The following is a 12,527-nucleotide window of genomic DNA, read 5'->3' as shown; positions in this document are numbered from 1 at the left end:
AGAGAGAGAGAGAGGAAGGGAGGGAGGGAGAGCAAGGGAAAGAGAGAAAGGAACATTGATATGAGAGAGAAACATCAATCGGTTGCCTCCCATACATGCCCCAACCGGGGATCGAACCTGCAACCTTTTGGTGTATGGGACAACACTCCAGCCAACTGAGCCACACGGCCATGGAAATTTTGATGAAATTTTAAAGATTACTACCCTTGCAAATATCTTCCTACAAATCATATTGATTCCGCTACTCCATAAAACGAAACCTACTTCAGAAACACTCTTACTCCCTGTGCCTGTGTAATTGTCAGAGATGCCTCCCCCAGCTTCCCACACACTGCTCCTGCCTTGGCCAGTCTCTCTCTTACCCCATGAAACTTAGAATGCCCAGCAGAGGACCTGTTCACACAGCACTTCCCGCATCCCAAAGTGTCCCGACCGGGCTCACATAACTTGCACTTGGCAGCACCGATCCTATTAAGGATTCATCTTTCCAGTTCCCAGGGGCACCTGGCCCTGTCCTCAGTCTCTTACCTAAGCTTAACCAGGACACTTACACCTTCAGGTGCCCACAGCTGAATTCTTGCTCTCAAGGAACCTGCCTGTTTGGGTGTCTATTTAACTTAAAGGGCTAAAAGTCAGAGATTTTACATTCCCACGAGAATGAATACTATGGGTATGCTTTTTTTCATTGATATGTGAATAGATTTAGGGTGAAAAGTGAAGATTGGTACAAATTATAAACAATAAACTTAAAATAATAAATAGGCTTATAAACTGCACTATGTCAAGCAACAATATCCAACTCTGTGTGTGTGTGTGTGTGTGTGTGTATGTGTGTGTGTGTGTGTTTCAGACAGAGAAAGAGAGAAAAGGTCCTGCTCTTTGCAGATTTTATAGGTGAGGGGCCTTTTAGGCATGGTAAATATTGGAGTCCCAGATACACATAAGGCTTTAAATTAATCTTCACATCCAAGAAAGTATAATATGTTTCCAGTCATATCAAAGTAGAATTTCATATGGCTGTTTGGTGCATACAGGTTCATGCTGCAAAATAGAGAATGAGATGATGTATTAATTCATTGAAACTTCGACATCTCTTTAACAAATCTCATCTGAATTGTAAATACATACCTAATGCAAAACACAGTGGTTAAAATCAGGCATTTGAAGTTTTCCCTCTGCCACTTAATTACTGTGACCTTAGGCAAGTTAGATTACCTATAAGTTGGGGATAGCAGTTCTATCTTAAATGAGTTAGTGTATATGAAGTACTTGTCATAGAGCAGGGGTTCTGGTGCTTTTTTTTTTTCCATTTCCAGAAAGAAAAGTTAATTGCCCAGAGTGGGAAATGCTGTTGATGGCTACGCCTGCAATGCTGTAATTCTACCACAAGAGGGAAGTGCTAGCATATAAAATGTACTCCGTATTGGAAATGGCAAGAAGTTTAACAATGTTGTTCAGCCATTTCGTGGGATCAGAGAATCTGAGCAGCACTTGGCCTTGGTCATCATTTTATACATCCTCGCATCTGTCTCTGTGAAATTCTCTGGCCATTTTTAGCCCAATTTTGGGGAAGGATCTCTTACTGTTACCCCGCCCTGCCCCCCAAGTAAAATGTGCTCTTATTTACCCTCTTTATCTCTACATCAAAGATGTTTTTAAGCGTTAGTTTTGGTTATAAACTGTAAAGGACGGGCAGGTTTCTCCTTTATGTGGGCCTGTCTTTCTCTGTCTTTCTGCCTTTGCCTGTCTGTTTCTTCCATTCACTCTCATTTCATCCCATTGTTTTCAGACAGAAAACATTGTCATTATGGGGAAACATTTTCTGAACACATTGATGGAGCCCATAAAACTTGGACAGTGCCAAGCCCACGGTGGTAGTTTGTAATCTCTTGCTACTTGTCTGCGCTCAGGTCATTTGTTCGGAACTGATCAGGTTTATTTGGCATCCTGCGCCATATATCCACATACTGTATTCGGGTTTTTGCCATGTAATTCTTTGTTTGGGTGGATGCAAGACTGAGCCACAGTGCAGCACAGACTGGCCCTCTGCTGAACTGGGGTTGGCCTTCCTCCTTCAATGGTCCCAAGGCCAACGCTGGTCCATCTGACGGCACCTTCCTGCAACCAGCGTGCCTGGTCCTGTGTCTAACGCTGTGTCTAACACTCCGATTCCAGGGAAGTGCTTGAAAAGTAACATATCTTGTCTTCCCTATTTGTTAAAAAATCTACATTTGACTTAGAACTATTTTGCCTTTGTGCTTGGCGTTAAATCCTTTAGATGGCAAATGCTCTCTAATGTCTTGGCAACTTCAGAGATTAGGTTCCATTAAATTTTTACTTTTTAAAATAACTTGGAGCATTCAATAAATTTCAGTACTAAATTCAAACCCATGAAACAAACACAGACACTACCAAACTTAATGGCAAGAATTGCCTATAGTCCTAAAATAAAAATTGTAAAAATATTTGCTTTGTAAAGGTTTGTGTCTTAGGGTCTACACACTTGAAGGACCAATTTGTTCCTCGATGTTAACACAACATGTATCCAAAGCAATAAATGTGCTGTGAGATGAACTCTTCTTGAGCAATATGGAAATGATGTATATGTGCATAAGTGCACAGCAAAAGAACCCATCAATAAAGTAAAAAGTCAACCTATAGAATGGGAAAAATATTTACAATATTTACAAACCACATATCTGATAAGGGGTTAATACAGTGATGGCGAACCTATGACACGTGTGTCAGAGGTGACACGCGAACTCATCTTTTTGGTTGATTTTTCTTTGTTAAATGGCATTTAAATATATAAAATAAATATCAAAAATATAAGTCTTTGTTGTACTATGGTTGCAGATATCAAAAAATTTCTATATGTGACCCGGCACCAGAGTTAAGTTAGGGTTTTTCAAAATGCTGACACGCCGAGCTCAAAAGGTTCGCCATCACTGGGTTAATATAAAAAATATATAAGGAACTCATACAGCTCAGATTGCAAAAAACAAGCCAATTATAAAATGGGCAAAGGGTTGAGTAGACATGTCTCTAAAGAAGATACACGAAAGGCCAGCAGGTTCATGGAAAGATGCCCGGCATCACTAGTCATTAGGGAAATGCGAATTAAAGCCACAATGAGATGCCTGATAGGGTGCTCATCATCTAAAAGATAAGAAATGCTGGTGTGCATGTGGAGAACAGGGAGCCCTTGTGCACTGTTGGTGGGATTGCAGCCACTATGGAAAACAGTACAGGGATTCCTCAAAAAAATTAAGAATAGAACTACCGTGTGATCCAGCAAATTGGCTTCTGGGAATATACGCAAAGGTAATGAAAACACTAAATGGAAATGATACCTGCACCGCCACGTTCATAGCAGCATTGTTTACCACAGCCAAGACGTAAAACAACGTGCCATCTATAGACGAGTGGGTACAGAGATGTGATAAATATACAAGGGAATAGCACCCAGCCATAAACAGCGAGGACTCCCACCATTCAGAACAACATGGATGGACCTTGGAGGTGTTATGCTAAGTGAAATATGTCAGACAGGGAAAGACAAATACTGTCTGCTCTCACTTATACGTGGAATCTTAAAAAAAAAAAAAACATAATAAAAAGAACAGATACCCCTGGAAGTTATAGGACAATTAAAAAATCTTTATGTTTATTTGATTGGTTGTTATTTTAAGTTTCATCAGGCTGTCTGTAACTTGCGTCAGTTGGATTTTAGTAGACGCTTATAGACATCATTTGCAAGGCACATGTTTATTAGCTTGGATATCAGTGACATGTAATCACTGGCTTTCTTAGCACCATTCCCATTTTCATACCGTAGCTGTACTTTATAATGAAACAAGCAAATAAAATGCCTCATATGAGAATGCTGCTTTTTGCAAACTCAGTATACCATAATTCTGACATACAAAGCAGATAAATTAAGGGGTGATTAGTAGCAGAACGAAAGGATTCTTTGATTTACAGCAGGATTCATCAGAAGGGTTTCTTTGAATACAAGCTCCCCCAGAGAGCTGAAGTGTTTTGCAGATCATTCAAACCACTTGACATCCAAACTGGGCGTCAGAGAAACTTGGAATTTAAGTGTTGAAAAGCCATTGTTAATGGAAGATTAACAGGAAATGAATATAGAGCTTCTCTGTTACTTAAATAATAGAAAAATACAGGGTGTCCCTAAAAAAATGTATACACACTTTAACAGCTGATAACTCAATTTTGAAAGAGAAATGTATTTTAGTAAACACTTCCTTTATAATTATTCAGAGTGTGTATACATTTTTGGGGACATCTTATATAATTTGCTTTTTAGAAATTTTGATAGCCTAAATATGGCTGTCAGAAATAATACTTCCCATTATTTATGGAGCACCTACGATATGCCAGGAACCATACAGAACTCAGTGTATATATATTATTTTATTTTTATTGAATCCTGCTAATAATCTTATAAGAAAGATTGCTTCCATCCCACAACTGAGGTACTGTGCAAAGCATTTTAAATACATCTCACTTAACTGTTGTGAGGAATAAGTGAGGCATCATAGTCAAGACACCTGGCCAAGTGCATGGCACATAGTAGGACACTCACCCACGTGGAGATCTGCTTTGATACTGATGCACAGTAGGGTGTGCGCTATTAAGGCCAAGTGGGTAATTGAGTGTTGTAGAGGGTAGGAGAAGGAGTGATCAAGTGGACTGGTAAATGAGAGAGCGCTGGATCAGATCGGAGAAGAACCCAGCTGACATGTCAGTGACGTACCATCGGTCATTCTTTTGAGAGCCCATACCTCTAGTTATATAGTGTAAGGCCTCAGAGACCCACTATGCTTCACTGACAGTGAAGTCTTCCCATGCGTCACCCAAGGGATACTGCACTTACGATATGTCTGATGCAAAGCAATAAGCGATGAGCTGGTCTCTGTCCCTGTGACACAAGTCTCTTTGGCAATGCTGGTTTGACCAGTGCCTACCCAGAGGGCTCAGTGTAACTCGGGACTCGCAGCCATGTTTGGCGAACCCACTCTTTGTCTTGGGTGTCTCCAGAAGCTGACCTGGAGATAATGATTGGCTCTAAGTGGGTTTTATTTGGACATGACCCTGGGAAGCATTCTAAAGGAGTAGGGAAATGAGATAAGAAATGAAGGAAAGCCAATAAAAGTGTTGATAAGAGGATTTCCACTGTGGGCAACTGAGCTCACTCCCCAGGGAACCCTCTAAAAAACTGTGTAGGGTTCGAAAGCCGGGGTACTCAACCTTCCTACTCTCATGCTTCTTTGGTGGAGGGTGTACCGCCTAGGCATTAACTGCCCAGCACTCTGCCCTCAGGTGGAGCAATGCAGAGGTGTGAATGGCAACCATCCAGAAAGCTAAGTGATGGGGGAGGGAGGGGACAGGTAAAGGGGTGGGGGCATCTGGCAGGACTCCAGCAGCATCTGCTAAACCCACCTTCATATATTAAAGATATTCAAGTTCTTAAGTCTTCATTTCGTATTTGAAAATCCTTAAAATAAATTGCCATCTTATCCCAAAATAGGACATTTCTTTACTATTGTTAATATATATTTTTAAAAAGTATGTTTTTGTTGATTTCAGAGAGAGGAAGGGAGAGAGAGATAGAAACATCAATGATGAGAGAGAAACATTGATTGACTGCCTTCTGCACATCCCCTCCTGGGGATCGAGCCTGTAACCTGGGCACTTGCCCTGACCGGAAATCAACCCTGAGCTTCTGGTTCAAGGGTTGGCTCTCAACCAGCCGGGCAATGTTGTTAATATTTTATATTTCCTGAGTAGGTGCTGCTTGCTTTCCTCAGTCTCTATGTCACTGTAAATATTTTCTTCCAGGTGGCCTTTATTGGCTTATTTTGCTTTAGACTTTGCGGACAACTTTAGATATTTGTTACGTGGATAGTGGCAGGAGTAATATTTATGACCCATCCCTGTCAACTCTTAAAATAAAATTTAACCCTGGAAAGTACAGATTAGGCAACAGAATCCTTTCTGAAGGGTTCAGAAGACAAAATGAAGTAAGCTAATGGAATTCTCAAAGGAACCTGATACTCTAGAGAATTCACGAAGCTCTGTGATTTATCATAATCCATCTTGTGCTTTTAGTAGAATTTGAAAATTACTCCAACTTACCATACTGTTGCTGACTATTGACATGTCATTTCTCAGGATATGTTTCTGGCTGAATTTGTTTGCAATCGACTTTCTGGAAAATTTATTAGCAGGCTGTTCTTAAGTTCTCCCCTAATCTTTTATTCTTTTCTGAGATGTTATTGATTTTATTTTCCTGAACACAATTTTTTATGGTAATATCTGTGCAGAAGCAATTGGCTATGGTCCAGGGAACTGGATTCTTATGGGAATTTGCCTTAGTAATGTGATTATGGAGTCACTAAGTTGATCTTAACCACATTTGCCTATTATGGTGTATTAGATGAATGAAAGGAAAGCTGTGCTTTCTAACTCAGGATTACCCTTGTGTATCTCCCTTGGTGGGTAATGCCTGGCAAAATTAATGTCCAGGTAATTTTGAGTGGCTGTTTGTATTATTTGAAACTAGTTAGGATTACATCCCAATATTATCACTGGTGTTGCCTGCAGAGAGTAAATTACTTTTTTGGTACACCTTAAGAAACTTTTAAATCATCGATTCACAACATTTCATAAACTAGCCGTCCTGCACTTAATCAGATGCTGTTTTTACTCTGCTGTGGCTGCAGGAGGCAGCATGATACAAAAGCTTAGGATCTACAGTCAGAGAGCAGGGGTTAGGATCTGAGGGCCTCACTCGTTGTACCTGCTGAACTAAGGGCTGCGTGAATCAACCACTCCCATCCGCGGTTTCCTCATCTCTTTGAGATAGATGGACAAAACAGCATCCCTCTTCCAGTTTCCTACTTAAGTATTGTAACTGCTCCTCCTCACTAAAAACCTTAGTTTGTTTTTAAAAGATTTCCCCTCCCTTCTTAAAGCAGACAGTAGTCATATACAAAGATAGTCTTGTCCACAGAAAGACTTGTGTGGGATGATTACTAGTAGCTTTATTCATAATATCCCCAAACTGGAAACAAGGCAAATATCCACCGGTAGGAAAATGAATAAGCCAATTGTAGCATCTCCATGCAATGGAAATGTACTCATCAGCAAAAGGGAAAGTAAACTACGGATCCATGCAACAACTTGGATGAATCTTACAGACATTATGTTGAGCAAAAGAAGCCAGACATCAAAGAGGGCATATTGTCTGATCCCTTTCACATGAGGTTCTAACACCAGCAAAACTCCTTTGCGGTGATAGAAATAAACCTATCGCCTCAAAGGAGGGTTTTGAAGGAAAGAAGCATGATGGAACTATTGGGGGTGATAGAAATGTTGCTGTCTTGCTTTGGGTCAAAACTTATTGAACTGTGCAGTTAAATCAAGTGTTTTATTGTATACAAATTATTCTTCAGTTCAAATAAAAGACAACTCACCCATCTGTTAAATGTTTAATTTTCTAATGACCAGTTTTGGGGATTCTCAGGACGCAGTGACCATCTGTACGCTGGGAATTGGAACGGCCTTTGGAGAGTCCATTCTGGACAACACTCCCCGCCATGCGACCATCGTTACCAGGGAGAGCAGTGAGCTGCTCCGCATCGAGCAGAAGGACTTCAAGGCTCTCTGGGAGGTGAGCCCCAAGGCTTCTTTGTCCATTAATGTGGTTGTGGGGGGGGGGGGAAAGGGGGCTGCCACGTGGATAATGGCATTACAGTCGGGCCTTAATGTGTTCTGTTCTGAGCTGGTGGATGGAATTTAATTTCAAAACTTGTTTTTGAAATAAGGGAGTGAAAAAGCCATTTTGACACAAGCCATCTTTTTTTTTTTTTTTTAATTTAGTGCTTGCTCAATTTTCTGTAGTTTGACATACCTTATAATTATTTCTTGAATGACCATAGATGTTTTATGTATTTCTCCCCTCCTATTCCACAGATGTGTTCTTAAGCAGGGAACAAAATACTTTGACATTTTCTTTTGCATTTTAAAAATCATCATTGACATATTCCCTGGTAAAGTGGAATGAATGGGGTTAACATCTGCTTCATCTAAATGCTTTTTAAAAACGATGTGCCCCATAATAAGGTATGAGAAATGAGGGACATAAAGATGTCTGGTTAGTTGCCAACTTCAAAATGCTTAGGTGGCACAGCAGTGGATGGATGCGACTGGTCCTGGTGGCTTTTGCATTTACCGCTGCTTACCAGTGCCCTTAGGGTATTGCACTCATTTCTCAGAAGTGTGGGGAACAAATCATCATATACAGCAATGGCAAGTGGAGCACTTAGAAAGGCCCAGCTAAGCCTTGCATCTTTCACGCTCATTCCTTTTCGGTTCTTCAAGCTTCTGATTTTAACCTGCGGTTGTTCCTTATCTTTGTCCTGGGCTCAGTGTGTCCAAGTGTCAACCCATTGAGCTGGCAGGCTTCGCCACTTGTGGCTAAGATTTTAAACTTGATCTAAAAAGAATTTTGTGTAATCAAATCGTTTCCTCCGGAGCCAAACAAATGACAGATGCATTAAGGGAGCAAGCCTGCCGGCGAATGAGTGATGCTTTGCCTCAAAAGTCCTGTAAAGCCTTGGAGGGCCTTGGTGGTGAAACCTGTTACTTTTATTCTTGGCAGTAGTGAATAAATTGCGGGGTTACTTGTTTGAAATGCTTCCCTTAGAAAATATTAAAGAGCTCCAGCAGCTCTGTAAAGTTCAGAGACAAAAGCTAGTTTTAGGAAGGCAAAGCTGAAGTAGGTTTGCATGAGGTATGTGTGGAGAGGTTTTCTGTCAATTAAAACGGACCAGACTTGAGGCAAACAAGCCATTTTTTGGATCTTTCGTTTTAAAAGGTAAACTGAAAAAGTCTTTTCCCAAAAGGAAATTCAGAAAACCGGTTTAAGAACAAAAAAAGCTTCCTACCTGTGATGTGTGTCATTATAGCTGCTTTCTGTCTGTGATGACTGAGTCAAACTGCTGATGGTGATTTGGAGAAATAGTAAAAACTTACTGTAATTAGGAGCCCTCAGGCTGTGAAGGCAGTTCCTGAGAAATTGCTACCTGGGAATATTAAAAATATATATATTTGAAAACATTTTAAAACCTCACAGAAAATAAAAAAGAATAATATGATAAACAACTGTATACCTGTACTTAGTTCAACAAATGTTAACATACAGCCATATTTGCTTCATATTTGTTGTTTTTGGAACCACTTTAATGTAAATGACAGACATCGTGACATTTCATCCTAAATATTCAGCATGTATATATGAAAAATTAGACTATTCTGTGACATACCTATACCATTATTTCACCTGTGAAAGTAACAATATCCTAATATCATCTAATACCCACTCTAGAGTTCAAATTTCCTCAATTGTTCCATAAACATCTTTTACAGCTGCCCAAATCAGGCTTTCTCTCTGTCTGTCTCTGTCTCTTTCTCTCTCTCTTTCTTGTTTTAATCCTCACCTGAGGGTATTTTTTTCCATTGCTTTTCAGAGGGAGTGGAAGGGAGGGGGAGAGGGATGGGAGAGAGGGAGGGAGGAAGGGAGGGAGGGAGAAAGAGAGAGAGAGAGAGAGAGAGAGAGAGAGAGAGAGAGAGAGAAAGAAACAACTATATGAGAGACACACATTGATTGGTTACCTCCTGTACTCATCCTAAGCAGTACCTGGGATTGAACCGGAAACCTAGGTATGTGCCCTTGATCTGGCATCAAACCCATGACCCTTTGCTGCATGGGCCAACACTCTAACCGCTGAGCCACACCAGTCAGGGCTCTGTTTTCTTACTCTTTTTCTCTTCATGGCATTGACTAGTTTATAATTCAACTATTTATTACTCTGGTAAAAAATATCTGTTAGCAAATCTGTCAACCAAATACCAAAAGGGAAAGATCATGAACGGAGGGATTACATAGCTTCGGAATTCAGGTAGAATTCTCACCAAACTGTGAGATGGAAGAAAGAAGGCAGTAGACAGGTAAGCTGGACAGTGCCTGTCCCGTTGGCAAGGGAAGGAGCTCAGTGTTAGGCTGTGAATAGTAAATATTAGGTGACCTGCATCATGGGTCTAACTGTGCATGGTCATCGCATCTGATTATTTACTTTTGAGGAATGCCATGGTCGGCCCATTGTATGGCAGCAACCTTATATTTGGCTGTATCCTTGTCTATGTCCTTGATGTCACTTACTTTTATCAAACACGAGAATCAGGAATCTGGTTACTTCTTCTAACTCTGAAAATTGTGGTCCCTACTACTAACAGGTAGCACAGTCTAAAAATAGCTTTCTAATAGGCTGAACAAATAGTCTATTTTAAATCTTACACTTGGACTTGAATGGCAGCACAGAACTGGGGAATCCTGCTTCCTTTCCTGACCAAAGGCCAATTTCCCTGGCTCTCTACTGGTAGATACACACTCGAAACTCCATGTGAGATTTTGATTCCTATTCAATTTCAGCCCAAATACCTCTTGGTTTATATTGTCTGTTATGTTGTAAGTCAAATTAGTAGCACCCAGATTATTTTTAAAAAATCATCATAAATCTGATTGGGAGAATTTTTCAATAGTTTCTACAAATGCATAAAATTAAACAAATACTCCCCAGACATAACTGAGATAGCAGCTTCATGCTTTTCTTTGCACCCTACACCTTTCCTAGTGAAAACTACTTTCTTTTTTTCTCCATGTTTCAATTGCCAATGTGTGGTTGGATCTGAGGGCGGTGGGTTGCTCCATCTTAAAGTTAGCTCATATTTTCTTAGCTTAAGTGAATTATAGGAAATTTATTGAGTTGGTCAATAATGCTTCCCTCTTTTCACACCTCTTTGATATTAGTACTTAATAAAATATATTAACGGGTATAAAATATGTCATTTTTCAGTAGCATCTTGAAAGAGAGAGGGAGAGGAAGGGAAGGAGGAAGGGAGGGAAGAAGAGGGGAAGGGAAAATATAGTTATGTTTCTGATTTCATTCAGAAGAAAATTAATTTAAAAGTCTTGGAACATCACTTTTAGTTCTTGAGGTAATTATAATTCAAACTCCTTGGCACTGGTGGCATTGTGTACCCCCAGGAAGGAGGCAAAATGGCAAAGTAGTAAAGTGTAGGCTTGGGAGTTTTAAGCCACTTATTAATATTTGATCCAAGATTGTGGATTATTTATGATTGTTATTGGCCTTTGGAATAAATAAAAGACTGATTTGTTGTCCAATTACATGAATTTATTCTCAGCACGTAATGGTATAAGAAGGTTTTCAATGGTTAGAACAGCAAACGAGGGATTTTTTAGTTTTCTTTCTGACTTTCTGTCCATTGCATAAAGATGCTTTCAGATTTGCATGCTTGGGCTTCTTTACATGGACTGTTCCAAATACAGGACATGGAACGAGGAGATGAGTCCAGTGTGTTCAGAGAAGTAGATTAGAAAGGCACGCTCGAACAGATCCATAAAAGATAGGACCGAGAGGCCCTTGAGCTAGTGGTCTACCACCTGCTGCCCTGTGCTTCAATGGCATGCACATCATTCTGGACAAAAGCTTTCCTTTGCTATGAGCCCTGTTTGAGCATGTTCAAAATAATTACATATTACATATGTTTGAATAAATTATTTGAAAGTTTAAAGACAGCAATAAAACTACAGTCTTTAAAAGCAATATTTTAAATTGGTAATCTGACCCATGTCACAATAAAAGCTGTAATTGTTACCCAGAAACTTCTTGTCACACTATTGTGATTTTATTTTAACCAGGGAAAACCATGTCCCAGAGAATCATTGCTCAGATGTAATGATTTTTTAAAATGTTTACTTTTTATCTATAATTGACTATAACATTATATTAGTTCCAGTTGTACAACATGGTGATTTAATGCTTGCATATATTGGGACACGATCACCACAATGAGTGTAGTTAGTATCCATCACCACACATAGTGACAATTTTTTTCTTGTGATGAGAACTTTTAAGATTTTCTCTCTTAGCAATTTTCAAATATACGATGCAGTATCATCATTAACCATAGTCACCATGCTTTACCTTATATGTCACTGTTTATTTTATAACTGGAAGTTTGTACCTTCTGACCCCCTCCCCCCATTTGATCCACCCCCTACCTCCTGCCTCTGGCAACCACCAGTCTGTTCTCTGTAACAGAAGTAATGCTTGATAAAGTAAGTCTATTGCCCAAATGTGTCTGTGGCCTCAGTAAATATTGTTGACTGAGAAAAAAATCTGCTTTATGGGATATAAAGCTGAACGGGAAAAATAAGAGGTAAGTTCATGTTTCTGTCTTAGGAAAAGAAAGCAATTTGTAAGCAGGGATATTTCTAAGATATATTTGGTCCTCACACGAGGATATGTTTTTATTGACTTTTTTTAGAGAGAGAGAGGAAGTGTGTGTGGGGCGGGGGAGAGAAACATAAATGTGAGATAGAAACATCAATTGGTTTCTATCGTACATGCCCCAACCAG

The 12,527-nt window shown here is 39.8% G+C and overlaps 1 protein-coding gene across 2 annotated transcripts in view; it reads left to right on the top strand.

Moving 5' to 3' along the window:
• RAPGEF4 (Rap guanine nucleotide exchange factor 4) overlaps positions 1-12,527 on the top strand; it is a 260,265-nt gene that overhangs the window by 49,152 nt on the left and 198,586 nt on the right. For both annotated transcript variants that reach the window (XM_070422742.1, XM_070422743.1), the window contains exon 4: positions 7,550-7,696. In XM_070422742.1, the coding sequence (XP_070278843.1) occupies positions 7,550-7,696 (147 nt within the window). The remainder of the gene's footprint in view (positions 1-7,549; positions 7,697-12,527) is intronic.

The sequence above is a fragment of the Myotis yumanensis genome, unplaced genomic scaffold (assembly GCF_028538775.1).
Source record: "Myotis yumanensis isolate MYYU_CA2020_CCGP unplaced genomic scaffold, mMyoYum1.0.hap1 SCAF_8, whole genome shotgun sequence".
NCBI lineage: Eukaryota > Metazoa > Chordata > Mammalia > Chiroptera > Vespertilionidae > Myotis > Myotis yumanensis.
Note: the sequence above shows the minus strand (reverse complement) of the source record. Positions and strands in the feature narration are given on the sequence as shown.